Here is a 25,048-nt window from a genome sequence, read left to right on the forward strand (position 1 = left end):
TAGCACTTTAAAGTAAAATTAAACAAAAAAAAACAAACAGTGATTCAATGGCCCACATCAAAAACTCAGATCATATTTTATTAGCCTAGTTGTAATCACTGATTTCTAACAGATCTCATCACTGAGCTCAAAAGTGAGAGAAGAAAGAAGTCTACAATATGCAAGCTAGCGTAAACAGCTTAGTGGTAAACAGAAACAGGGACAACTAAAGAGCTGCCTTATTCTGTGTAGTGTTTCAGGAGTAAGCCATAAGCTAAAAATGAACAGTAAACAATCAAAGATGTATTTTACCAGGGAAAAACCTAACTGAGAACTTAAGTAAAAAATGAACAACTCACAGGTGGAGAAAAATAATGACTCAGGAAACTACGCATAGGTTTTTATAGCTGTTACTTTGTAGTTTTTCCACATAGGGTTTTTTCTTTTTGTTAAAAATAAATAATTATACATGGACACTGAAAAACGATCTGGAAAACATAGAAAAGTATAAAGAGAAAATAATTCCACTACAGATAAATAGATGCATTTAGTTATCTTTTTAAAATCATTTTCTATTATATAATATTTTTTCTTTCTTTTCACAAAATTGGCATCATAATGAATATAATTGTGTATCCTGCTTTTTTTAACTACAGTTAAAAAATATAATTGTGTATCCTGCTTTTATCACTGAACATTAGGAGCCTTCTCCCCACCCCACCCCAGTGCTTACTAGCTTTACAGGTGCCCTCCCTGGGGGTGTAGTGGGCTGCTAACCCACAAGTTCAGAAGTTAGACTCTACCAGGGGCTCCAACGAGAGAGATGAAGCTTTCTGCCCCCATAAAGAGTCATGACCTCAGAAGCCTCAGGCAGTTCTACTCTGTCCTCTAGAGCAGTGGTTCTCAACCTTCCTAATGCCTTTAATATAGTTCCTCATGTTGTGACCCCCAACCATAAAAAGATTTTCGTTGCTACTTCATAACTACTTTTGCCACATAATGTTATGAATCTTAATGTAAATATCTGATATGCAGGATGTATTTTCATTGCTACAAGTTGAATATAATTAAACACAATTACAGTGATTAATCACAAAACAGTATGTATTTATATATTGTAAAAAGTATTTTCCGATGGTCTTAGGTAACCCCTGTGAAAGGGTACCCCAAAGGGGTAGCGACCCACAGGTTGAGAACTAATGCTCTAGAGTAACTGTTAGGGAATCAACTCAATGGCAATGGGTGTGGTATTCTTCTAAAATATGAAGTTTGAAAGTATTTTACCTTGTGGGCATATACAATTTTACCAGTCTTCTATAGTTGGGTTATTTGTAGCTGGGTTTCCCAAAATAATTGTTAAATTGTTGATAAATTGTTGATGAATGCTCTCATCACTATCTGAATTATGTCCTAGAGATAAATTCCTAGAAAATTCCTAGGTCAAAATTATGAACTTTTTTATAGATCCTTCACACTTATGCCCCAAAACTCATGTTTAAGCTATCCATCACTCTACGAGGGCAACCACACTACTCATGGCAGCACTAGGTATTTCATTTTAATCTTTGTTAATAGGATAGATTAAACGGAGCGTCTCATTTTAGTCTGCCATTCTTTGATTAGTAATAAGAGTGGACACTTTAAATATTTTTTATTAAGTTGAAACTATTGACCTGTCTGGAGCAACGAAGAGTGAAAAAAAAAACAGAGCTGTATAGAAATAATTAGTCCAATGAACTAATGGACCACATGAATCTTAGCCTTTACAAATCCTGAAACCAGAAAAACCACATGGTGCTAACTACTACTACTGACCACAAAAACAAGAATCACATTAGGTCTTGGACAGACTAGGAGAGAGTTGCAGAACAAAACTCAAATTATTAAACAAAAGAGAGAGAGAAGACGAGGCTTACTGAATTCAACCAGATAGAGACTATAGAACCCCTGAGACTATGACCCTGAATCATCCTTCAGGTCTGCAACTGAACTCACCCCAGTGAGTAATTTTCAGCCCACCCAGGCAAGTCTATAAGGGAAATAATAATACTACTTAAGTAAGCATTTCTTAGAATAATGAACCATTTAGATCAAAAGGGTGATATCCCAAGAAAAAAGTTGAGAAGGCAGAAAGGGTTAAGAAAGAAGAAGAGCATGATAGCGGGACAAGATGAACGTAAAAGGAAACAGAAGAACTAGGAGGCAAAGGGCATTACAGAGTCTAAATACAGGCATGCACATATGTAAATATACTTTTATAGAACGATAGGAAAATAGATCTCTGTACATATACGTATATGTTAAGTATTAAGGTAGCAGATGGACATTGGGCCTCGACTCAAGTACTCCCTCATCACAAGAACACTTTGTTCTAATAATCTGGCATTCTGTGATGTTCACCTTCCCCACACAATCGCTGACAACAAAATGGGTGCATAAGGAAATGTGGTGAAGAAAATTGATGGTGCCTGCTATCAAAGGATATAGCGTCTGGGGTCCTAAAGGTTTGAAGATAAACAAACGGTCATCTAGCTGGAAGCAACAAAGCCAACAGGGAAGAAGCACACCAGCCTGTGTGATCATAGGTGTCTATGGGATCAGGTATCAGGCATCAAAGACCCAGAACAAAAAATAATAATATCAATGTGAATGAGGGAGACTGTGGAGTGGAGACCAAAGCCCATCTGTAGACAAATGGACATCCCCTTATAGAAAGGTCACCAGGAAGAGCCAGCCAGGGTACAGTATAGCACCAATAAAACATACAACTTTCCTCTAGTTCTTCAATGCTTCCTCCCTCCCCACTATCATGACCTCAATTCTACCTTACAAATCTGACTAGACCAGAGCATGTACACTACTACTGATAAGAGCTTGCAACACAGGGAATCCAAGACAGATAAACCCCTCAGGACCAATAACGAGAGTATCAATGACAGGGCGGATGGGGGAGGGGAGGGATAGGTAGGGGGAGAAAGGGGGAACTGATCACAATGATCTACATATAATCCGTTCTTATGGGGATGGACAACAGAAAAGTGGGTAAAGGGAAACAGCGGTTGGTGTAAGACATGGGGGTTGGGGGTAATTTATAAATTATCAAGGATTCGTGACGGAAGGACGTGGGGAATGAGGAGCTGATACCAAGGGCTCAAGTAGAAAGAACATGTTTTGAAAATGATGATGGCAACATGTGTACAAATGTGCTTGACACAATGGATGGATGGATGAATTGTGATAAGAGCTATATGAGCCTCCAATAAAATGATTTAAAAAAAAGAAAGGAGGAAAAATCCAAATAGGAAACACAGGTGGGATAACTGACATGATATTGTGGGGAGTACCATCAATGATATGAAACAAAATGTGTACAAATTGTTGAATGGAAAATTTATTTGTGCAATAAACATTCACCCAATTCATAATAAAAAGCTGTAACAAATGTTTATAAATATAATTTTTTATTTATAGAACCATTTCTTCACTTCCTTTACCAACTTTTTTTCTATTAGGGTAGTGCTTTTGAAAGAATGGCATGGTGGAAGCATCTGACCTCCTCATTGAACTTCAAGAATAGAAGAGAGGGACATTTTCTGCAGCAACAGAGCAAAGCTGAAGGCTAGAAGCAGAAGTCAGATATGCCTCCACTCTCCAATCTTGTTATCAATTTTGACACCAATCATTCCTCCCAGGACACTCCCTGATTCTCTGTTAGGTTCAATAATTTTGTGCAATGATCACAGAAAACAAACTCTCAAACATTAGTCATGATTATGACTATAAGGTGTATTAGGAAAGTAATAGGTAATAATTCAGGTTCAGGAATGCTTAAAAAAGAATTCTTTAATCAGGATAAATTCTACTGTGTGGCCTTGGCTGGTGAGCCCAGAGGAAGTGGCTCAGCTCCAACTCTAGCTCTAGGGTCAGCAAACCTAACTCCACCTTGTGGCACCCTACTCTTTCAATAAGCCTCTTGCCCAAAGGTGCTCAACTGTCTTGCTTCATGAGCCAAGACACCCAACATATTGGCTCTTGCCAGTCTCCTAATTTTGCTGCCACTGTTTCTCTGCTGCTGCTTCTGTCTCTTGTTATCTCCAGCACTTTCAGCTCACTCCATATATGAGGGATACCCCTCCAAAAAAGGAAAAACTCTGTTAAGTGGAGCTTTCATAGTATGCATTTTTCCCCGCTAGGCGAGCATCAAGCAACCTGCTCTGAGTTAGTGCACCCAGTGGTGTCGCCTGGGAAAGTTCTCTCTGGTCACAGTTAATTTTTTCATAAAAGCAATTTTGCTTGAACCTTGTTTTTTTGTGATAGCCGATTTGAGAGAACAGCTTATGGCTGTGAAATTTTGCCACAGAAACTGTTGTTATTGAACACAGCTTACAAGGACAGTGCTATCGGAAAAACTCCAGTGTATGAGTGGGTTTTCTCGTTTCAAAAAAGGTGAAATGCCAATTGATGATAACCCTCCTCCTGGACATCCAGCAACTTTCCAAAAAGACAAAAATGTTGACTCAGTGCATTTGGAGTTAGTTCCACCAGGTCAAACTGTTAATCAAGCTTTATATTTAGAGGTTCTGAAAAGACTGCATAATGGCGTGTCACACTATTTGTGGCAGACAGGAGACTGGTTTTTCCACAACAATGCACCTGCTCATACAGCCATCTCAGTGTGCCAGTTTTGGGCCAAACTCAGTATGCCTCTTTTGCCCCACACACCTGACGCATTTGACCTCGCTCCATGTAACTTTTTGCTTCCAAGAATAAAGAGGGACACAAAAGGACAGTGATTTGATGACATAGAAGAGGTGAAGAAAAAAACGAGGGAGGTGCCGTCAGATGAGTTTGAAAAATGTTTCCAAGAATGGAATCGCAGATTTGACAAATGTATTAAGTGCAATGGAAAGTTCTTTGAAGGTGATACGGTTATTTTGTTAAAAAAAATTTAGATAGATAGCTTTGGGGGAAAGTTTTCCAAGTTTTTTTTGGGTGGAGTACTCCCTCATATACTTCCTGGGTAGGGAAGGTTTTTAGCACAGGGATCGTAGGTTCAAAGGTGTATTCTATTGCCATCTCTTCTTGATGCTTGTGAGATTCCCTTTCCACCCAATCCCCTGCTCCATTTCTGTAAGCCTCTGAATAGCTCATTTTAAGCCTACCAGGATGACAAAATTGATCAATTCCCTCATGAGGGTTCCATATACCTTACTTGCCTGATTCAACCCTCACATGGGTACTGTACACTTCATTTGCATTATTAACAAGCGTTCAATCCCTTTGGTGGGGTCATAAGCACCTTATTTGCATAGTCCCATCCAATCATTAAGAAGCCCTGGTGTGTAGTTAGAGGAGTCCTGATGGTGTAGTGGGCTACTCATTGGGTTGCTAACTATAAGATGAGCAATTTGAAACCACCAGCTAGCAGAAGATGAGGCATTCTACTTCTGTAGAGATTTACAGTCTCAGAAACCCTACGGGGGGCAGCTCTACCCCGTCCTATAAGGTCACTATGAGTTGGAATATACTTGATGGCAGAGGTTTTTTGATTCAATCATTTGGTATGAGTTATAAGACTATGTCAAGAAAATCCATATAAAAACAATAAAACGCACTGCAGGTTTTTGAAAAATGGACTTGAATGAGCTACGAAAGATTGAAATACACAATAAACTTATCTATTATTTGGTTATTAAATCCTCCTTCAGTTTCAACACTCATGCTTTTTGATCAACTTCCATAGTAAAAGCTCCAAACTTTTTTTTTTAATCGTTTTATTGGGGGCTCACACAGCTCTTATCACAATCCATACATCATCCATCCATTGTGTCAAGCACATTTGTACATTTGTTGCCATCATCATTTTCAAAACATTTTCTTTCTACTTGAGCCCTTGGTATCAGCTCATTTTTCCCTCCCTACCCCTGCCTTCCCTCATGAACCCTTGATAATTTATAAAAAAAAAAATATTGGCCTGCAGTAGTCAGCTATTATTTTTTTCATGTCTTACACAGATCGATGTCTCCCTCCACCCACCCAAACTTTTCTAAAACGGAAAGAGTACAATCTAATCCCCACTAGAACTCCTAACAACCTTTGCATTTTTACAATCAATCTTCTCACCTGTCCTGTTTATATGCATCAAGTAAAGATTAACCTTGGGGCCTCACAAGCTTGATGAAGTCCAATGAAACCACAATGCTATTTAACCAAGTACTAGATGGAAAATTTAGAAAGACTCAGCATTGCCACTACCCCACCCACCCACCCACTTTGAATTAATGGTCCAGCTAAAAAAACTGTCTTTGGTCCTCCAAAAAAAGACCAACAATGGTTAAACGGCAGAGAAGCAGAAAAGAAAACATGAGCTTTAGAGCAGACAAACCTGGGCTTAGATTCCTGCTCTGTCATGTCCTTACTGGGTGACCTTGCCAGTTAGCCTCTCCGGGCCTCAATTTCCTCATCTATAAGATGATATTAAAACTATGTGTTTTAGGATTCTTTTGACAATTAAATTAGGTAAAATATGTAATGTTTATAGCTAGAAGCTCAGTATGTGGTCCCCTTCAGAAATGAAATTTCCTGAAACTGATGGTGCAAAGTCAGTTGCTTATTTAATTCAAATTATCATACAAAAAAAATATTGGCCTGCAGTAGTCAGCTGTCCTAACAAAACATCATCTGGCATAAAAACATTTAGGTCAGCTCTCTGTCAATTGCAATTCCAACTGCTATAATTATGTAATCACCAACCACCACTGCGGGACAACAAAAACACCAAAGCTGATGTTACCAAAACTGCTAAATACAGTAATTACTTGATTTTCAAGATCATGGCCACCAATTCCTTTGGGGTCAAAACAACAACAGAAACTTTCACAATTATAGGAGCAAAAGTCTGATTATGAGTTATCCCCAGCAGAGATCTCCACAGCAGAAGCCTTTTCGGTTACTGCCCAGAATGGCAGCATGCACGCACAGAAGTCTTTCTCAAATTGCTGTGTTCTCACAATCCAAACTCTGAGGAGCAATGCCAACAAAAGAACCGACAGGAAGTAAGAAAGAAAGAAAGAAAGGGAGTTCTCCTTTGAAATGCAGCCTTCTTGGCATGGTTTCCTGGCAAGAGGCTCTAGGCTGGTGAAATAATACAAAGGAGGAAAGCACACCTTATAAAATCAATCAGCATGTCCCCTTTCTATGGGAAAACCAAAGAACACATCCTCCCCATGAGTGGAGATTCAGAACAGAAGGGGCATGAGAAAGGGTAGGGAGCAAAGTACCACTGACAAAGCACTTCTGTTGCACAGTGTTGTACTAGACACTTTAATTACATTATCCTAGAAATTAAGCTACAAGGGAGATAGATATTATCCTTCCTTAAAATAAAAAATATGTAATTTTTACATTTGTTACATTTACATATTCTCTGCTGAGAATATACACAGCTAAACATACACAGATTCAACAGTTTCTCCATGTACAATTCAGTGGCGCCAATTTGATCCCACTTACATACGTCTATAAAGAGTAATATGCTCAAGTTTTAAGATTACTTCACTTTTGGTTTGGTGTTAAAGATTACCTCAGAACACCTATCCACTATGGCTTCAGAATCTGAACTTCTGTTCTGCATTTTCTCCCTTTTGATCAGGATTCTTCTACTGACTCTCTGATCAAAACGTTCAGTTCTGGTCTCAAGGCAAGAGATGCAGTTGCTCAGGCAGGCAATCAGCTTCACAGCATTCCGTTCCCCCCCATTCCAGGCTCTCCACCCTCCTCTGACGCTATTTTCATTATGCCTTCATCAAACCTCAATATGATCCTGCTGAATCTTCTAGATGAAAAAGAATTCAACTTAATATTTTGTCCCAGATGAAAACAAATAAATCCTAGCAAACTAAGTGTCCACCAAAAGGAGGGCCATATCCCTAATGTAGCAGATTGTGTAGTCTGCCCAGGACGGCAGCATGCTAAGAAGGTTTTCTCATGGCTGCTTGCTCACACTCTACATTCTCAAAGGAATAAAGCCAACCAAAGAACTGACAAGAAAAAAGGACTTTCAGAAAGTCTTTCACATGAATGGACTCATACACAGAACACCTTTTTCTTTCTTTCCAAGCTTAAATCTATAGCAAAAACCATACCTGTTGGCAATAGCAGAGTACTGAAGCAGAAACAGGTGTAAAACAGGTACAGACTTCTCAACCACCTCACAGGTGGCTGCCAACAGTAGCTTGATAAAATCCAGGAAGCAGGGCCTGGCTTGACTTCCAAGGCCTTCCCCATGGTCTTCCAGATAAGTAAGACCAGTGCACTAGAGAGAGAGAGAAATTATCCACCAATTAATAGCTGATTTCTGAAAATGTGGAATGCTAGGAAATGTGAAACATTAGAGGGGGAAAAATTGCAAGTCTGTCTCTCACTGCTCATTCCTGTCCATACATTTTACACCTGAGCTTTGACACAACCTGTAATTATCAGGATAACACAGCAAGGGGTAATGAAATGAATCCCTTATAAACCTGAAACACTTTATATTCCATTATGGGCTAGTCTAAGAGCAAATCAGTGTTTAGAGCCCCAGCCAGAGAGAGAGATCTGAATTTTAGTTCCAGCTCTGCTCCCTCCAGCTCTGACTTTGACCAAATACTTTCTATTTATAAAAAAGAGATTGATCATCAAAGACCAGCTGACCTGAGAGTTTGGTATGACACATAGACTCACCTGTAATGTCCCTGACACTATTATCTTAAAAATCAATCCAATGAAACGGCCATGTTACCTCTCTGGTCCCCAAAGTCATTTGCAATTCTTGGCTTAAATTCATACCTATAGATATATTTTACACAGCCCTTATGACATGGCCAGATAACTTAGGGCCCTTCCAGCAGAAAAACTGGTGCAGCATAAATGTCTTCCTTTTTACACAACTTGACCATATTGCATAATTATATGAATCTTGGCAACATTTGAGAGCCGATTGTATTCTTTAGAAGCAATTAAAGAATCTTCTGTCCTAAGTGTGCACATGTCAGTCACACTTGGCAAATGCTCAAGGTTACAAACCCACCCCACCCTCACCCTCAAGCTAGCATAGAGGGAGACTTGACTGGCATTGCCTAGGTTAGACATCAGTGCTGACTGAATGCAAGGCACCCACACAGAGAATTGCAGAACTGAGGTACAGCCCACCCAAGAAAGGCTTTCACTGAGGACTCTTGTTTTGCTCATTTACTTCCATCCACTCCTATAGCTACATGTTTTGTAGTTCATATTGGGGAGCAGGGGGCAGAATGGAGGTATGTGGGCTGTAGACACATTCAAGAGATTAAGAAATAGAGCTTAATTTTCTATAGCCTTCCACACTGGCATGGGTGGAATGTGCAAGTGCGAGTGTGCATGTCTATGGATATTACCCAACTCTGCTCTGCCTGCCACAAAAGGATTTTAAACTCAAAGTGACTCAACACCTGTCATCAATAGCCTGGCAGGTAGGCGATAGAAGCTTAAAAGAAATGAATAGGTTTCAGAAACAGGAGTAATAAACACGTTGGGCTAGCAAGCTGACTTAGAAGAGCTGTTTTACAAAACCATGCAAAAGAGGCTAATTTCACTTGACTGCCAAACCTGTCTTTCCTAGGGCAACCTACAATTGCCAATTGCCTAAGGACACAAATCACCCCTCGGGGCAAGCCAAAGGCTAGCTGACCAGAGGCAGACACCACAACACCCCACCAAGCTACTAAAGGATTCTTTAGAGAAGCATGGGGTAACAACCCAGGGAAGGAACACACACCCCCACAATCCTTCACAAAATGAAAAATCTAGAAAAGCTTGCAATAGTTCTGGCATTTAGGGCGTTACAAGCACACCCGAAATAAAAGCACTCTCTGGTGCAGCAGCTGTTCAGACAGAGCAGGGGGTAATGTTTACTTAATACTTCAGGTTGATGGGGGATGTATCATAGTTCAGTCTGTCAGCTACATACGTGGAACTCCATTTATGTACACAGAGATAAGATATGTTTGAACAACGACAGAGCACGTCTGAAACAGCCTATTCAGTTGGTATGAGTAATCAAGAATCAAGCTCTGGGGGGGCTGGGGGTGGGGGGGAGTGCAGATTATTTGGGAAAAGTTATAGAACAGACTGCCATGAATAGCTTTGCTTATATTTGCAGACACTGTTTTCCAAATAGCTGGAAAAATGAACAGCTTGTTCTGGAAGGTCGTCTTTCCGATTTGTTCCCAGTCTGTTAATCACATAACGCACAGGGAGAGGCCGCTAATGCTACGAACTGCATTTATTGTCGGTTGGGCACGACCGTCGGGAGCTTAGCGAATCCCGCCCGAGGCTTTTCTCTTTTGACTTCCTTGCACTTTGGGCGCCCCGCCGCCACCACAGGACCCTCTCTGGGGTCTCCTCTTCAAAGTCCTAGCGAACGCAGCTCTCCTCCCACCATTTCCACAGCGTGCCGACCCCGCCCCCTTTATCCGGCATCCACTTTCTCTCTGGGTGGGAGAAATCACACACCGCAGTCGAGTAAACGGGCTGAGGGCGAGGCTGCAGAGGGCGAGGTGGAAGGAGGGCTGGAGCGCGAGCTGGGGGTCAGTCTGTCAGACTGTCAGGTGACAGAGGAGAAGCATGACAGGCCAGAACCCGAAAGAGTGGGGTTCCGCTTGGGACTCGAGTTCCACACCTAAAAGGCCAGAAACAACTGGCTGACCCGGCCGGGCCAGGAGCTCCGCCTCCGGGTCACAACACCCAGCCAGCGCACCCCCAGAATCGCCATCCCGCTAGCCCCTCCCCTGAGCTCTTGGTCCTAGGCCTGGCAGCCAGCCGCCCCCGGCCACCTACCGGGGCTCAGGGCCGCACAGCGGGGCCCCGACTCTCGGCAGCCTCTGCCTCCTCCCGGTCCATGGGGTCGGAGCCCCAACCTTCGCTCCCCTTCACTCAGAGTAGGAAGAGGAAGAAGGTAGTGCGGGTTTCCCACCCGGACAGCTACCTCTCGCCTCAGCCTCCTAGGACAGCGACGGCCGCCGGAAACGCCGCCTCCTCCCACCGCTCTGGGCTCAACCCGGAAGCACACTCTCCCTGCTAAGCAAGCCCGCCTTCTCCCGGAAGCGCAATGTCAGCCACGAGCCCGAAGGGGAGGAGGGGCAGCGCTGGTGGATAGAGCCACGCCCACGCGGAGGAATCTTGGCCTCCAACCTTTCGCCTCGAGCTCTCCAGAGGCAGTCTGCCTCAAGTAGCCTCCCCCGCAAGAGCCTCAGGCCCCAGAGTCGGGCAATACCCACAAGCAAGATGGCGACAGCGGCGGCACCCCCCACGGCTTAGCGCCCTGCCATACTATTGGCCAGAGTCTGAAGTGAAGTCTCCACGGATTGGTCGAGAGCGGTGCGTGGGTGGGGGTGGAGCTGCGGCAGGCTGGAGCCCGGAGTGGGCAACGCGGCGTGAGCAGCGGTCCCAGTACCGGCCTCAGGCTCCCGGAGCATCGCGCTCGGAGAAGACTTCGCTGCTCGGGGCCGCAGCCTGGTGAGCTCAGCCCCTTTCAAGCCCTCCCCTGCATCCCAGCTGGGACCTCTCCGAGCGGGCGCTCATCGATGCCGACACACCCCGGGGACCCTGTCGCGACTCCATCGCTCCATATCGCGACATCACCGTGCCCTGTCGAGACTCCATTTTGTCAGAGCCCTTTTCAGTATATAGCTCTATATTTTTTATTTGCCCTGTCATCTTTGGGGGCTGCCCCTTGTCGTGATTTTTGCCGTGATCTCTCCGTGACATCACCACGCCATCGTGAAGTGTGATCTCATCGCTGCCCTGTCGTGACTTCATCAATGTCGTGTTGTGACCTGGCCGCGGCGGGACAGGTGGTGACTGCCAGGAATCCTCCTCCCTATCTCATCTCCCATCTCAGCACTTCCACTTCGATTATCAGGCTTTTGGATTCTCCGCTGTCCTGGGAGCTTCCCGGGACCCCTTCTTGCTTCTCCAACCTCTGCCAGTATCCACAGGCTGGTGGTGGCAGGGCGGGGATGGTGAGGAGAGGGTACTCAAGGGGTTAATGCTGCTGCTGCTGCTGCTGCTGCTGCTGCTGCTGCTGCTGCTGCTGCTGCTGCTGCTGCAGCCTCTGCCCGAGGGAGGGAGAGGAAAGGAGGCAAGGAGCCCGCGGGGGCGTCTGTGAGCCCTGGCTGTAGGGGTGGGGTCCCCAGAGGGGCCTCTATGCCCTCCTTGGTCAGCACCCAGCAAACTCTCTTCTGCTGAAGCTCGTTCCTTGCCTCCTAGGAAGAAGGGGAGAGGAAGCTTAGGATACCCCTTTCCCCCTTTTTAGCCTGAGTCTGGATAATCGAACTTGAGCCCTTGTCTGTCTCCATTCCTCCCTGTCTGTCCTTACTACACCTTCCTTGTGTGCCTTGATTGAGGAAGATAAGACCAGACCTGGCCTGCTGTGCCAGAGGACAGCTGAGCAGAGGGACCCTCCACCCCACCCCCACCCCCCTGACTGGTTGAGAGGAGCTGTCCAACAGAGCAGCAGAATGCATGGTCCTTCTTTCCTTTGCTTTCCGGAGGTGACCTTGGACAGGGGTCCCTTCCCCATCCCTAAGGATTTTTAGGTCCAGTCCTTTGAAAAGACTCCCCCTGAGGGAGGTCAATCCTGAGTATCCTACCTCCTCTGGTTCTCCCCTCCCCGTGTGCTAATCCCTCCCTCCATCTTCCACTCCCACCCCCGCCCCCACCCCTCCTCTGCAGAGGGATGCTCAGTCCCTCTTGTGTTCACAGTTGGGCAAGGCGGGCACCATGGCCTCGGATTGTGAGCCAGCTCTGAACCAGGCAGAGGGCCGAAACCCCACCCTGGAACGCTACCTGGGAGCCCTCCGTGAGGCCAAGAATGACAGTGAGCAGTTTGCAGCCCTGCTGCTAGTAAGGAACTGGCTGGAAATTGGGAGGTGGGAAGGGGTGGGTGGTTGAGCGCTCTAGTAATGGGGTCAGTGAGTCCCCAAAGATATAGAGGTGGTGCTAGGGCCTGGAGACACCAAAGAGCGCCTAAGACCCCTTCTTTTGGACTCCTTTTTGCTCCCAAGAGAGTGGAGGTGAAGGGAAGGAGGGTTTGTGGTCCCTGGGGCCCTGGAGGAGGCTGCCTGGGCTGTTCTCTGGGGCGTCCCGGAGCAGATGGGGACTGACTCATAGGGTAACAGCAGCAGGTAGTAACTAGTGCAGAGTACTTGAGGCTGAGGATGGCTGCTCTGGGGGTGGAGAGAGTAGCAGGGCTGAAAGGGGCTGAAGAAGGACCCTTAGGGACAGCCAGGGTGGCGATAGGTAGGATGAGGACAAAGGCACTGGTTTGAGGCTTAGCCTTGCTAAGTTAGGGACCAAAGCTAGGGACAGCAGAGCAGAGCTGCAGTGCTGGCAATGGAGGGGGGGGGAGTGAGTGTGTGGGGGGTAGAGGGAGGAGGGAGAACAGCACTGCTTGTTTGCCATGGCAACAGGGAGAAGGCTCCAGAGTCAAGGGCTCACACTGCAGCAGAGGAGGTGTTTAGGTGATATGGAAGGGGAAATGTTTTGACAGCAGCGCGGCGAGACATAGGAGCCATTTCCCCTGAGAAGGTGGCGGGAATGGATCAGAGGCTTCTCCCGAGGGAGCCATCAGAAAGGACCCTCAACCCTCGGGGGTTTGTAAATACCGAGTTCTGAGCCCCGTCCAAGTCAGAGTGTGAGCATCTAGATGAGGCATCAAAAACACCTCCGGACTGACCAGGAGTGGTGGTTGAGGAAGAGCGGACCTTCATTGCTTAGAGGTGAGCTTAGATGTGAGGGATCCTGGAAGCCACGCCTCTCTGCCTCCAGGGAGAAGGCAGGAGCTGGATAAGACCATCTCTGCGAGGCTTCCAAACCCAGAGGGAGCCCCATTGCATAACCTACCACTAGTCCTCAGCACTTCAGGATTCAGGGAAGGACAGTCGTGGCCTTCTCTTTTTCCATCCTGCTGACAGTCCCCCACCCCAACCCCCATAGGTGACCAAGGCAGTTAAAGCAGGTGACATCGATGCCAAAACTCGGCGGCGGATCTTCGATGCCGTGGGCTTTACCTTCCCCAATCGCCTTCTGACTACCAAGGAGGCACCAGATGGCTGCCCCGACCACGTTCTGCGGGCCCTGGGTGTGGCTCTGCTGGCCTGCTTCTGTAGTGACCCTGAGCTGGCCGCCCACCCCCAAGTCCTGAACAAGATCCCCATCCTCAGCACTTTCCTCACACCCCGGGGTGACCCCGATGACGCTGCCCGCCGTTCCATGATTGACGACACCTACCAGTGCCTAACGGCGGTGGCAGGCACACCCCGGGGCCCCCGGCACCTCATTGCTGGTGGCACCGTGTCTGCCTTGTGTCAGGCGTACCTGGGGCATGGTTACGGTTTTGACCAGGCCCTGGCACTCCTGGTGGGGCTGCTGGCTGCTGCAGAGACCCAGTGCTGGAAGGAGGCGGAGCCTGACCTTCAGGCTGTGTTGCGAGGCCTCAGCGAGGATTTCCAGAAAGCCGAGGATGCCAGCAAGTTTGAGCTGTGCCAGCTGCTACCCCTCTTTCTGCCCCCGACAACCGTGCCCCCTGAATGCCTCCGGGATCTGCAGGCTGGGCTGGCACGCATCCTGGGCAGCAAGCTGAGCTCCTGGCAGCGCAATCCCGCTCTGAAGCTGGCAGCCCGCCTGGCGCACGCCTGCGGCTCAGACTGGATCCCAGCGGGCAGCTCAGGGAGCAAGTTCCTGGCCCTGCTGGTGAACCTGGCCTGTGTGGAGGTGCGGCTGGCCCTGGAGGAGCCGGGTTCTGAGGTGAAGGAGGATGTAGTGACCGCCTGCTACGCCCTCATGGAGTTGGGTATCCAGGAGTGCACCCGCTGTGAGCAGTCCCTGCTGAAGGAGCCCCAGAAGGTACAGCTCGTGAGCATCATGAAGGAGGCCATCGCAGCTGTCATTCACTATCTGCAGCAGGTAAGAGGTTCAGAGGATCCCAGGGTGGGCGGAGCCAGTGCAGGAGCCCCAGGGCAAGTGAGAGGGGAAAGTGAAGCCCCCTGCCCTGGTGTGCTGGGAAATGGAGGCGCTCCTACACCTCGCCACTTGGGCTGATACTGCAGCAGGCACTCCAGGGAGTAGTGTGCGGCCAGACCTCCCTACGCTCCTCCCTCCGGGAGCCTCCACACAAGCACCATACCACACACCATATGTGCGCCCACATCACACTGCACACACAACACAATAACCTCCCTCCCACCCACACCACTCTCCCCCAAACACACACACTGTACACGACACACATCTCTTCCTAACACACACTCAGTTGGAGCAGTCTGTTGTACTCCATCCGTAACGTTGTTTTACATACTCACACACACCGGTGATGGTGCATAGAGAAAGCCCGAGGCCGCCTGGTCCTAGTCCTGGTCTCTACAGAGGTTCAGCTAATTCTGTTGGATACCCCCACTTCTCCTTCTCTGGCCGAGGGTGCAGCATTCTTTCCCCACAGAGATTCAGCCAACACTTTGGTCACTTCAGTGGCCTGCTCCAACCACTGATCTCTCCAGCCTTGTAGCCCATACACCAGGCTAACTCTGTCCTCCCGCCACCGCCACCCCACATCAGTCAGCCCTGCTTAGACGAGCGCTTACTCCGCTTTGGTCCGGTGAGTGTCCTGGCCTTGAGATAAAGAAGAGGTGGGGCCCAGGGGGAGTTAGGGTATGCTTTGAGTCGCAGGGAGTGTGGAGCATTTTGTCTGAGGTCCAGCTCACTCTGCATACGTGCCCAGTCAAACCCCTGTGGAGCTGGTGTCTCCCATATATAAGGTGTTCTGTACAAGGGGCGTAAGAAGAATTAGTGCCTGCCTCTGAAGAATTGATTCAGAGGTTAGAGCTCTCTGAGTTGTGTGTTCTGTGGCCGGCCAGCAGACTAGCCAAAGCTGGGAGAGTCTCTGTTCCTGCCCCATCTCAAGGGAAACTTGTGGCAACAGGTGGGGTCGGAGAAGCAGAAGGAGCCCTTTGTGTTCGCCTCGGTGCGGATCCTGGGCGCCTGGCTGGCCGAGGAGACCTCATCCCTGCGCAAGGAAATCTGTCAGCTGCTGCCCTTCCTCGTCCGCTACGCCAAGACCCTCTATGAGGAGGCTGAGGAAGCCAATGACCTCTCCCAGCAGGTGGCCAACCTGGCCATCTCCCCCACCACCCCAGGGCCTTCCTGGCCAGGGGATGCTCTCCGGTGAGTTAGTAGTCACAATTTGTCCACTGAGACACCCCCTCCCCAAACAGGGCTGTGCCAGACTCCTGGCCCGGGCATGAGAAATGCCCTTCTAAAGGATCATTTCTACTGGGGAAGACCTAGTCTCACAAGAAGCCTGGACTCCTAAATGTTACTTACCGACCCCAAATTTCCCTATAAAAAGTGGGCTCACATTCATTGATCACCTACTGTGTGCCAAGCATTTTACTCCAGTGACCTCTACTTTTTACTCCAGTGACCTCACTGGTCTCCACAGTAAATCTGTGACCTAAGTCTTACCGCCATTTCAAGAGGCTCAGAGACAAAGGAACCTGCCCAAAGCCTTATTAGTGCAGAGCTCAGGTTCAATCATAGGCTGATGTCACTCCAAAGCATGTACTTGTTCTGTGGTCCCTACAAGGATGTGTCTGTCCTCTTCCCCACCTGATTTCCATCCCTCAGAGGTGGTACCTCCCTCTCCCATCCACCCCCACAAGAGCTTCCTTGTGCCTTCACTTACGTCTGTCCCTTCCACACCCTTAGGCTCCTTCTCCCTGGCTGGTGTCACCTGACAGTGGAAGATGGGCCCCGGGAGATCCTAATCAAGGAGGGGGCCCCCTCACTCCTGTGCAAGTACTTCCTGCAGCAGTGGGAGCTAACATCGCCGGGCCACGACACTTCGGTGCTGCCTGACAGCGTGGAGATTGGCCTGCAGACCTGCTGCCACATCTTCCTCAACCTGGTGGTCACTGCACCGGGGCTGATCAAGTGAGGGCTCGGGAGAGGCCGGGGAGGACGCCGGGGCTGACACTTGCCTCCAGTCTCCATCTCCCATTTCGTTTCCCTGTGCCCATGGGTTTCGATTAGCATTCCCATGAAAGGTTTCGTAGTTGGCAAATGCCAGGCAAGGCTCTGGCATACCTAGAACCCCCAGCCATTCTCTCTGGGCCTATCTGCCGGCTCTGGCCCTCACCAGACTCGACTCCCCAGATACCACCTTGGGACCCATAGCTAATGCTTCACACTGCAGCCTGAGTACTGGCTAATCCCCGGACAGGGAAGCTGGGAGCTCAGGGTCCCAGGCTTTCCAAAGGGCTCGTGTGTCCACACTCACGCTGCCTCTCCCCATCCTTCCCCAGGCGTGACGCCTGCTTCACGTCTCTCATGAACACCCTTATGGCGTCGCTGCCTGCACTCGTGCAGCAGCAAGGGAGGCTGCTACTGGCCGCCAACGTGGCCACCCTGGGCCTCCTCATGGCCCGGCTCCTCAGCACTTCTCCAGGTAAGCCCCTGGGGGCTCAGTCCTAATGGGGGGGTGGGTAGGCAAAGTACTGGGTGGGCTTCCTCCATTGCAGGCATAAGCCACCATTGTCAGGAACCGGTTGTGCACAATTCTCCAACCAAGAGGGAATCTCTGACTGTTACTCCCTTCCCCCACCCCAACCTCCTTCCCAAAATGACACTGTTCCTTCCTCCTTAAGACTTTAAGGCAAGGTCTGGTGGGTGTTAAGCACACGCCTGCTCAGAGGTGCAGGCATAGGCCCCTCGAATCCCCAGCGGCCCCAGGGATCTGGATCCAGTGTTTTCAAGGTGGAGCCGCCCCCACCCAGGCCTTGAGTCAGAAAGCTGACTCCCCTCCATTGAGCTTTTTCTCTGCTTAGTACCTCGCCTCTCTTGGTGGCAAGCTTTAGCCTCTGCATTCCTGTTTGATCACCTTCACCCTGTTGCCTCCGAGGGGGGAAGGCGTCCCCTCCAGCCCCTGCCAGCCCTCTGTGTCTCCCACTTTGGCCGTGGGTGTCTGCTTGGGTCCCTCTGTCCCTGCCTGTTCCCTGTGCCCCATCTGTCAGGTTGGAGGAGCTGAGCAGATGCCCAGGAACAGGGTGTAACGTACCCTTAGCTGCCTCTTCGTTCCCTGTATGGGAATGGCAGCAGGGTACCGAGCAGTGGGAAGGGGAGCATGTCCCAGTGGCCCTGGACCAGAACCCCCCCAGGAGTCCCACAGTCCCCGGCTGCCCCTCACAACACCTGAATAGGGCCACCATGTCTTATCCCCAATGCCCACCTCATCTCTCAAATGCCACCAGGTTAGACTCACAGCCTCTTAGAGAACTTCTGTAGCATGGGGGCATCCCCACTGCCTGGCATATAAGCAGAAGCTGCTTCGCCAACTCACCATCCCCTCTGACTCAAGAATCACATGGGTGACATGGGTCAACCCTTTCCACCCACCTCCTCCACCAAGAAGGTCCTGCTGGTTGAGTGCCATCAAGCCAGTTCTGACTCCAGTCAGCCTACAGGACAAAGTCCCACTGCCCCCAGGCTTTCTCTGAGCTACAGTCGGAGCGAGAGCAGATCCCCAGGTGGGGTCCGACCACCAGCCTTCCAGTTAGCAGCCCGGCTCCTAACCATTGCGCCACTGGGCCCCTTAGCTGAGCATGGTGGTCCCCTTTTTGCAAATGAACAAATTGAGACCCCAAGAAGTTGTCCAAAGTTCCCATTAACTCCAAGGTGGAGGATAAACCCAGGCAGTCTGACTCCAGGCTCTGCTGCCTCCGAACTGAAAGATCTTGGCTCCCCAAGCACAACCCACACCAGAAGGGGAAGGTGGGGTCTCCTGAAGCAGCCTGCCCACTGCCTCATGCCCCCTGTACCCTCCTTGCCTTGCAGCTCTTCAGGGGACACCAGCATCCCGAGGCTTCTTCGCTGCTGCCATCCTCTTCCTTTCACAGTCCCACGTGGCCCGCGCCACGCCTGGCTCGGACCAGGCTGTGCTGGCCTTGTCCCCTGACTACGAGGGCATCTGGGCCGACTTGCAGGAGCTCTGGTTCCTGGGCATGCAGGCCTTCACGGGCTGTGTGCCCCTACTGCCCTGGCTGGCCCCTGCTGCCCTGCGCTCCCGCTGGCCTCAGGAGCTGCTCCAGCTGCTGGGCAGCGTCAGTCCCACTTCCGTCAAGCCTGAGATGGTGGCCGCCTACCAGGGTGTCCTGGTGGAGCTGGCCCGAGCTAACCGGCTGTGCCGGGAGGCCATGCGGCTGCAAGCCGGCGAGGAAACGGCCAGTCACTATCGTATGGCCGCCCTGGAGCAGTGCCTGTCGGAGCCCTGAGGGGTGTCCACTCTGGGGACAGGCCCAGGGCCGGTAGTAAGGGAAGGAGGGAGGAGGCATCTTCCCTGAAGCCCCCAAACGGAAACCCCCCTCCCTAGACTTCCCCCCACATTCCCCAGCTTTCTGGCTTTTCTGAGGGCCAGGGCATGGTGCCTGCCCCTCAAGTGCAAGGAACCGCATCCCGCCCCCCGGGGCCCTCGTGGGGGCAGGGATCATCTTGAAAATCCACGTGGATCCCCCCGCCAGGCTGGGGAAGGTCGGAACAGCCCCCAGGGAGGGGGCACGAGGTGTCATTGTGCCCAATGTCTGCCTCCCCACAGGAGGGAGGCCCAGGGTAGGACAGGGCTGGCAGGAGCTGACTGCCACAGCCCATGTGCCCTGCCGGCCAGGGCGTGGGCTCCCATAGGCTGTGGTGCCCCCGCTGGCCCCCAGGTCCCACGTCCTTTAAATTGGCCCTTGGCTCTTGCCCTTGGATCCTTGGGCAGAGAGTGGGCTCAGGCCATCGACCTCGCAGTTCTTCCTATCAGCTTTAGTGACCCAGGGTCTGAACTGTCTCCATCCTTCCAGGGAAACCCAGGACAGACAGGCCTAGGAGAGGGTGGGGAAACCTCCTTCCACCTGAGCTCCCTTTGCGGAGACCCAGGAGTCCTCGGGCCCTGGTCTCCAGGCTTTTGTGTCGTGTTGCAGCTGAGTGACAGTAGGGGTTGGGGGTTATTTATTTTGCCAGTCCTTATCCCTGCTTGGGCGCCTGAGCATCTGATCTGCCCTCCTGGTGCCATCTGGCCTGGCTGAAGCCAGGAACAGGAGGGCCGCATCCCCAGAATCGCATGTTTCCCCAGTGGTTGCACCCCATCGCCACCACGGTGCCTGGCTTGAACTCCCACCCTGGCTCTGATTCCTCTCTGCAGGGAGGCGCGACTGGCGGCTCCAGCAGGGATTGCCTTTCTTATGGTCCCAGGTTCCCCACCCTGACCTCTCCCCCACCCCCTGCCCTTTCCCCATTGCGTTCTGTGATCGCCAAGTTCAAAGCTGTGCACATGTGACACTCAATAAATGTTCATCGTGACCAAGTGGCTCCCGAATGGTCTGTCCTACACTTTGTCTCTCCCTCCCAGGTGCCTCCCTCACAGCTCCCATTTGCCCCACATGCTCTGCTAAGCACACTTCACAGGTGTTGGCTCCTGCAGCCCTGGCACGAATCCTATGAAGAAGGCACAGTGGTTGTCGGCAAGTCAGTTCCCTCTGCACAACAGAATGCAGCCCTGCCCAATCCTTCACCATCCCAAGCCTCACACAGCCACTGTGTCAATCTGCCCCCCTGACGGTCTTCCTCTTTGTAGCTGCCATTCTACTTTATCAAGCAAGACACCCTTGTCCAGTACCTTGATTTACAGATGAGGACACTTGGCTCCAAGTGTTTCAGGTAGTGAGTGCCAGAGTCAAGACCCCAAACCCAGGAGCCCCAGACCCATCGACTAGCAAGCCTACATTTGTCACTGGTTCAGCAGGTTGAGAACCTCAGATATTTCTGGAGCCAGTGCTGGTCGGGGACCTGGAGCTTCATGTCCCAGAGTGGCAGCCTCCCCTCAGAGTCAAGGGGGTGGTTGCCGAGAGAATATGAGCTCAGCACTGCCAAGGCCCCCAAATCCTAACCTACATTAAATTCAATTTTTACATGCTGTCAACTGCTTTAAAAATTAAAAAGAAAATCCAATCACTACTGACCCAACGACGCAGCCTAAAACCAAATGTGGCTTAGGGATTACGGACTGTTCTCCACCGGTGCCAAGTGAGAAGGGAAGGGAAGCAGGCAAGCTTGGCAGAAGGCTGGAGCCGGCCCCCATTGGCTTAGTGTGGAGACAATCCAGCCCCAGGCCCACCCTCTGCAGACGGCCTTCCCCCCAGCATTTGCTCAGCACATCTACATGCCAGCCTGTGCTTGACTATGAATGGCCATTTACTGAGTCAACCAATAACTACTCTTCGCAGGAATGCTCTTGGGCAAATACGAAGACAGATTTCTGCCTTCAAGCAGGTGAATGTAGACTGGATTTCTACATTCAGCCAGCCCAGGAAGTTTTAAACACAGAGGCCAGGACAGCACAAGAGGCTCAGTTGAGCTGCAAGCACCTGGGAAAAACCCGGAAGTATTTGCTCTGTGACCCGAAAGATGAGGCATGCCAAGTAGGCAGGTAGAGGAATCGCAATTATAAAGGGATGCAAGTGGCATTGAGGAGGCACCCAGCAGGTCTAGGTCAGATGATACCAGACGCAGGCTCATGCCGAGGGATCTGGCTGCAGCTGTTTGAGGAGATTAAATGTGATCTGGTTCCCAGGTTAGAGAGGTGACTTTGGCTGCAAAGTGAATGACTTGAGGCAAGGAGTTCAGAGGGGAGGTGGTGACTGAGTTAGTGGCCATGAGGATAGAGAAGGGTGACACATTGCCATTGAATTATTTCCAGCTCATGATGGTCCTAAGTGTTCCAGAGTAGAACTGAACACAGAAGCAGGTCGACGGGGCTTCTCTGGTGGCTCTGGGCAGATGTGAACCACATTTAGATAAGTAGTCCATTGTACATCATTTGCCGCATGCAGAGTTGGTAGGACTTAGGGATTAATGGGAAGTGGAGGGGAGAAGAAAGATGGGGAAAGCCAAAGATGATGCCCTGATTCCTGATTTGGGCCACTGAGTGAACAAAAAGGAGAGCATTGGAAAAAGAATGGATTTGTGGGAAATGAGGTTAACTCAGTAAACGGTGACTTTGTACTGTTGTGGGACATCCAAGGGGGCAGTTGGTTTCTATGATGAGCAGGGTGGAGAGAGGTCTGGGAATTGTCAGGCTAAAGCATCCAAGACCTAGCAGTACGGTAAGTTAGGCTCTGGACAGCAAACTGGAAAGTCGGTAGTTCAAATCTGCCAGCTACACCATGGGAGAACAAGCTATCTGCTCCTGTAAAAGTTTATAAAGATTTGCAGAAACTAAGCTGCAACTACACAGGGTTCCCATGAGCTGGAACCAGCTTGATGGCAATGGCTGTTCTGGTTTAAGAGTCAGAATAGACTTGAAGGCCATGGTTTGGGGGTTTAAGGTCACGGAGTGACGGATCTCAGCTGAGGAAGTGAAAAGAGAAAGGGACTGACCCTAAACAAGTGTCAACCACTCAGGGACCCTGTTCTCAAGGTGCCCTCCCTGGTGCAGTGGGGGAACCAAACCCTGCAGAGCCACACCTTCACCAGGGATGGTCAGGGAGCAGTGGACGCCAGAATAGGAAGAGGGGCTGAGCTAACAGTAGGACCTGAAAGGGCGAACAGGACCTCAGAGCTACAACTGTATGATCTGTCCACGAGGTGGCGCCTAAGCTTCTCCTTGTGCCAGGTTTCCCCCATCCTGAAAACAGTAAACCTGGCTCAGAGCTGGAGGTTGTCAAAGTCTGGAGAGAAGTAGCTGACTGCATCACCTGAATTTTTTTTTTTTCCTAACAAAATCCAATTGCAAACTCATTTCCTGAGACAAGAAGGAAAACCCTGGGAGAAGAGCAATATATGCCAAGTATGCCAAATGAGAGTCCCTGTATGTGTGAGCATATTGCAGTGGGTCCGGTCAACCATGTCTTGTGCTCCCCTGTGGACATATGTATCTCGTGAATGTCTCTCTGACTGTTGTGAAAACCAGGTATGTCTGCATGTGACCCACTGTGTGCACACCAGGACCCCATGTGCGTGCATCCTAGAGTGAGTCATCAGCCATCCACACCTCCACACCTCCAAAGTGACTCTGAAATCCGAGAAGGTGGCCAAAGTCGAGCTTTATAATGCTTTACAGGAGCAGATAGCCTCGTCTTTCTCCCATGGAGCAACTGAGGGTTTGAACCACTGACCTTGACCTTCCAGTTAGTAGCTGCCCAGAGCCTACCTCACAGCACCACAAGAGCTCAGATGCTTACCACTGGCAATCCCTACATCTGTCACTCACTCAGACCTCTCCCAGGCTGCTGATAGCAGAAACCAACTGGGTGTTCCACTCCCAGCCCAAAGTCTCTGTTACCCAAGCTGACCTTATTCCTGCAAACCCATTCTTCTTTCAGGATTCCCCTTCTTATTCATTCAGGAGAACCCTTAACGTAGCTGCATCTCACCCAGCACATCCACTCTCCCGAGTAGCCAGCAGCAAAATCACTCACTGATCAGAGTTCTTGTTCGCTGGTTTCCAGTCAGCTAGACAGGTGACAAACCATGAGTGTCAGAGTGGAATTGCGTTCCCCAGGGTTTTCCAAAGCAACTTTTCAGAAGTAGACCATCAGATGAGCGTGAACCTCCATGGTTAGCAGTTCTTGGTTAGCAACTGAACACATTAACCATGCTTCACCACGCAGGGGCTCACCCGATAATGTGCTCCGATTATGCCTCAGCTCTTTGGCTACCCAGGGTGATGCTCTAAAGCAGAGGTGGAAAACCTTTTTTTCTGCCCAGGGCCATTTGGATATTTGCAATGTCATTCTCGGGCCTACTGGTCAAACATTTAATTCACTCACCCCTAATGTGTTGGCTAGAGCTGCTTCCCTTTGGTGAGGCTTGTGATGTCAACCGGTATTGATGATGGTGCAGGCTTTCCATGGTTGGTGGGTTGGACATCCCAACTGCTGGTCTAGAGGATCAAAAACATGTCCTTCCATTCATTGTTTATTTAATAAGCATAGGCTGGGCCCATTTGCTGACTTGTTTTGTTTTTCTTGATTATTCTATTTGTGAAGTCATTAATGAAACGGAGAAGGAAATTTAGCTCCAGTGATAAAGGACCTGCCTGGGATTTCATGTTAGAGTGTGTGAGCAGTTTTCTGTAGATGGGCCAGGGGAGTCCCAGGAGTTTTCAGTAGGGAGTAACATGGTTCAGCCAGTCTTGCTGCTGAATGGAATTGGGCTGGGAGAGACATGAATGAGGCAGGAGACCAGTTAGAGGACTCTTGCAAGGATCTAGAGGTCTTGGGGAGGAGCTAACTGTGTGTACTCAACCATTAACATAAAGGATGGCAACGCAACACTAAACACTACCAACCTGTGGGTTGTGACCCCTTTGGGGGCCAAACGACCCTTTCACAGGTCACCCAATTCATCACAGTAGCAAAATGACAGTTATGAAGTAGCAGCGGAAATCATTTTATGGCTGAGGGTCACCACAACATGAGGAACTGTATGAAAGGGTCGCAGCCTGAGGGAGGTTGAGAAGCACTGCTCCAGAGGAAAGGTGTGGTGCTATCTCTGCTTTCATAAAGATTAAGCCCAACTCAACCCAGTGCGGTGGAGTCCATTCCGACTCTTCACATCCCTATAGGACAGACTAAGACTGCCCCACAGGGTTCCCTAGGCTGTAAACCTTTCCAAACACAAACTGCCTCATCTCTCGGGCGGGGGTGGGGGGTGAGGGGCCAGGTTCACCCTGCTAAGCTACCAATCAACCACTGAGCACCTTCCCCCTGTGCAACCGAGCCTTCTGCCTAAAACTGACAATCAAGAGAATGTCAAGTATGGAGTGATGCTACTCTGGAACACATGGAGTCCCCAGGATTTGGAATCAACTCAGAGGCAGTGGGTTAGTTTTATGGATTGTGATGGTCTAGATTATGAGCTTCAAACCTAAGAGTGCTTCTGAATTCCCAAAGGGTTGATCAAAATGAAGATTGCCAGACTCCAACTTTAGCATGGCTGGTTCAGTAGATTTGAAGTGTGT

At 49.7% G+C, this 25,048-nt stretch overlaps 2 protein-coding genes across 7 annotated transcripts in view; one reads left to right on the top strand and one right to left on the bottom strand.

Annotated features, from left to right (window-relative positions):
* Positions 1–11,114, bottom strand: part of KIAA0319L (KIAA0319 like) — a 132,117-nt gene extending 121,003 nt beyond the window's left edge. For 2 of the 4 annotated variants that reach the window (XM_075553791.1, XM_075553782.1), the window contains exons 1-2: positions 10,837–11,041; positions 8,124–8,293 (exon numbers count right to left, since the gene is read on the bottom strand). In XM_075553791.1, the coding sequence (XP_075409906.1) occupies positions 8,124–8,265 (142 nt within the window). In that variant the 5' untranslated portion in view covers positions 8,266–8,293; positions 10,837–11,041. Of the gene's footprint in view, positions 1–8,123; positions 8,294–10,836 lie in introns of those variants that run through there. The other 2 variants (XM_075553786.1, XM_075553797.1) reach the window with 2 other exon arrangements.
* NCDN (neurochondrin) lies at positions 10,938–20,388 on the top strand. 3 transcript variants are annotated; one of them, XM_075553814.1, is made up of 7 exons: positions 10,938–11,514; positions 12,763–12,903; positions 13,996–14,964; positions 15,977–16,218; positions 16,762–16,986; positions 17,358–17,500; positions 18,886–20,388. In XM_075553814.1, exons 2-7 carry the CDS (start codon positions 12,781–12,783, stop codon positions 19,320–19,322), a joined length of 2,139 nt encoding a protein of 712 aa, XP_075409929.1. In that variant the 5' UTR covers positions 10,938–11,514; positions 12,763–12,780; the 3' UTR covers positions 19,323–20,388. The 3 variants fall into 3 exon arrangements, with proteins under 3 accessions (XP_075409929.1, XP_075409921.1, XP_075409927.1); XM_075553806.1 differs by having other exon boundaries at positions 10,941–11,852; XM_075553812.1 differs by lacking the exon at positions 10,938–11,514 and adding an exon at positions 11,866–12,020.
* The last annotated feature ends 4,660 nt before the right edge of the window (positions 20,389–25,048 follow it).

This window comes from Tenrec ecaudatus, chromosome 1, assembly GCF_050624435.1.
Source record: "Tenrec ecaudatus isolate mTenEca1 chromosome 1, mTenEca1.hap1, whole genome shotgun sequence".
NCBI lineage: Eukaryota > Metazoa > Chordata > Mammalia > Afrosoricida > Tenrecidae > Tenrec > Tenrec ecaudatus.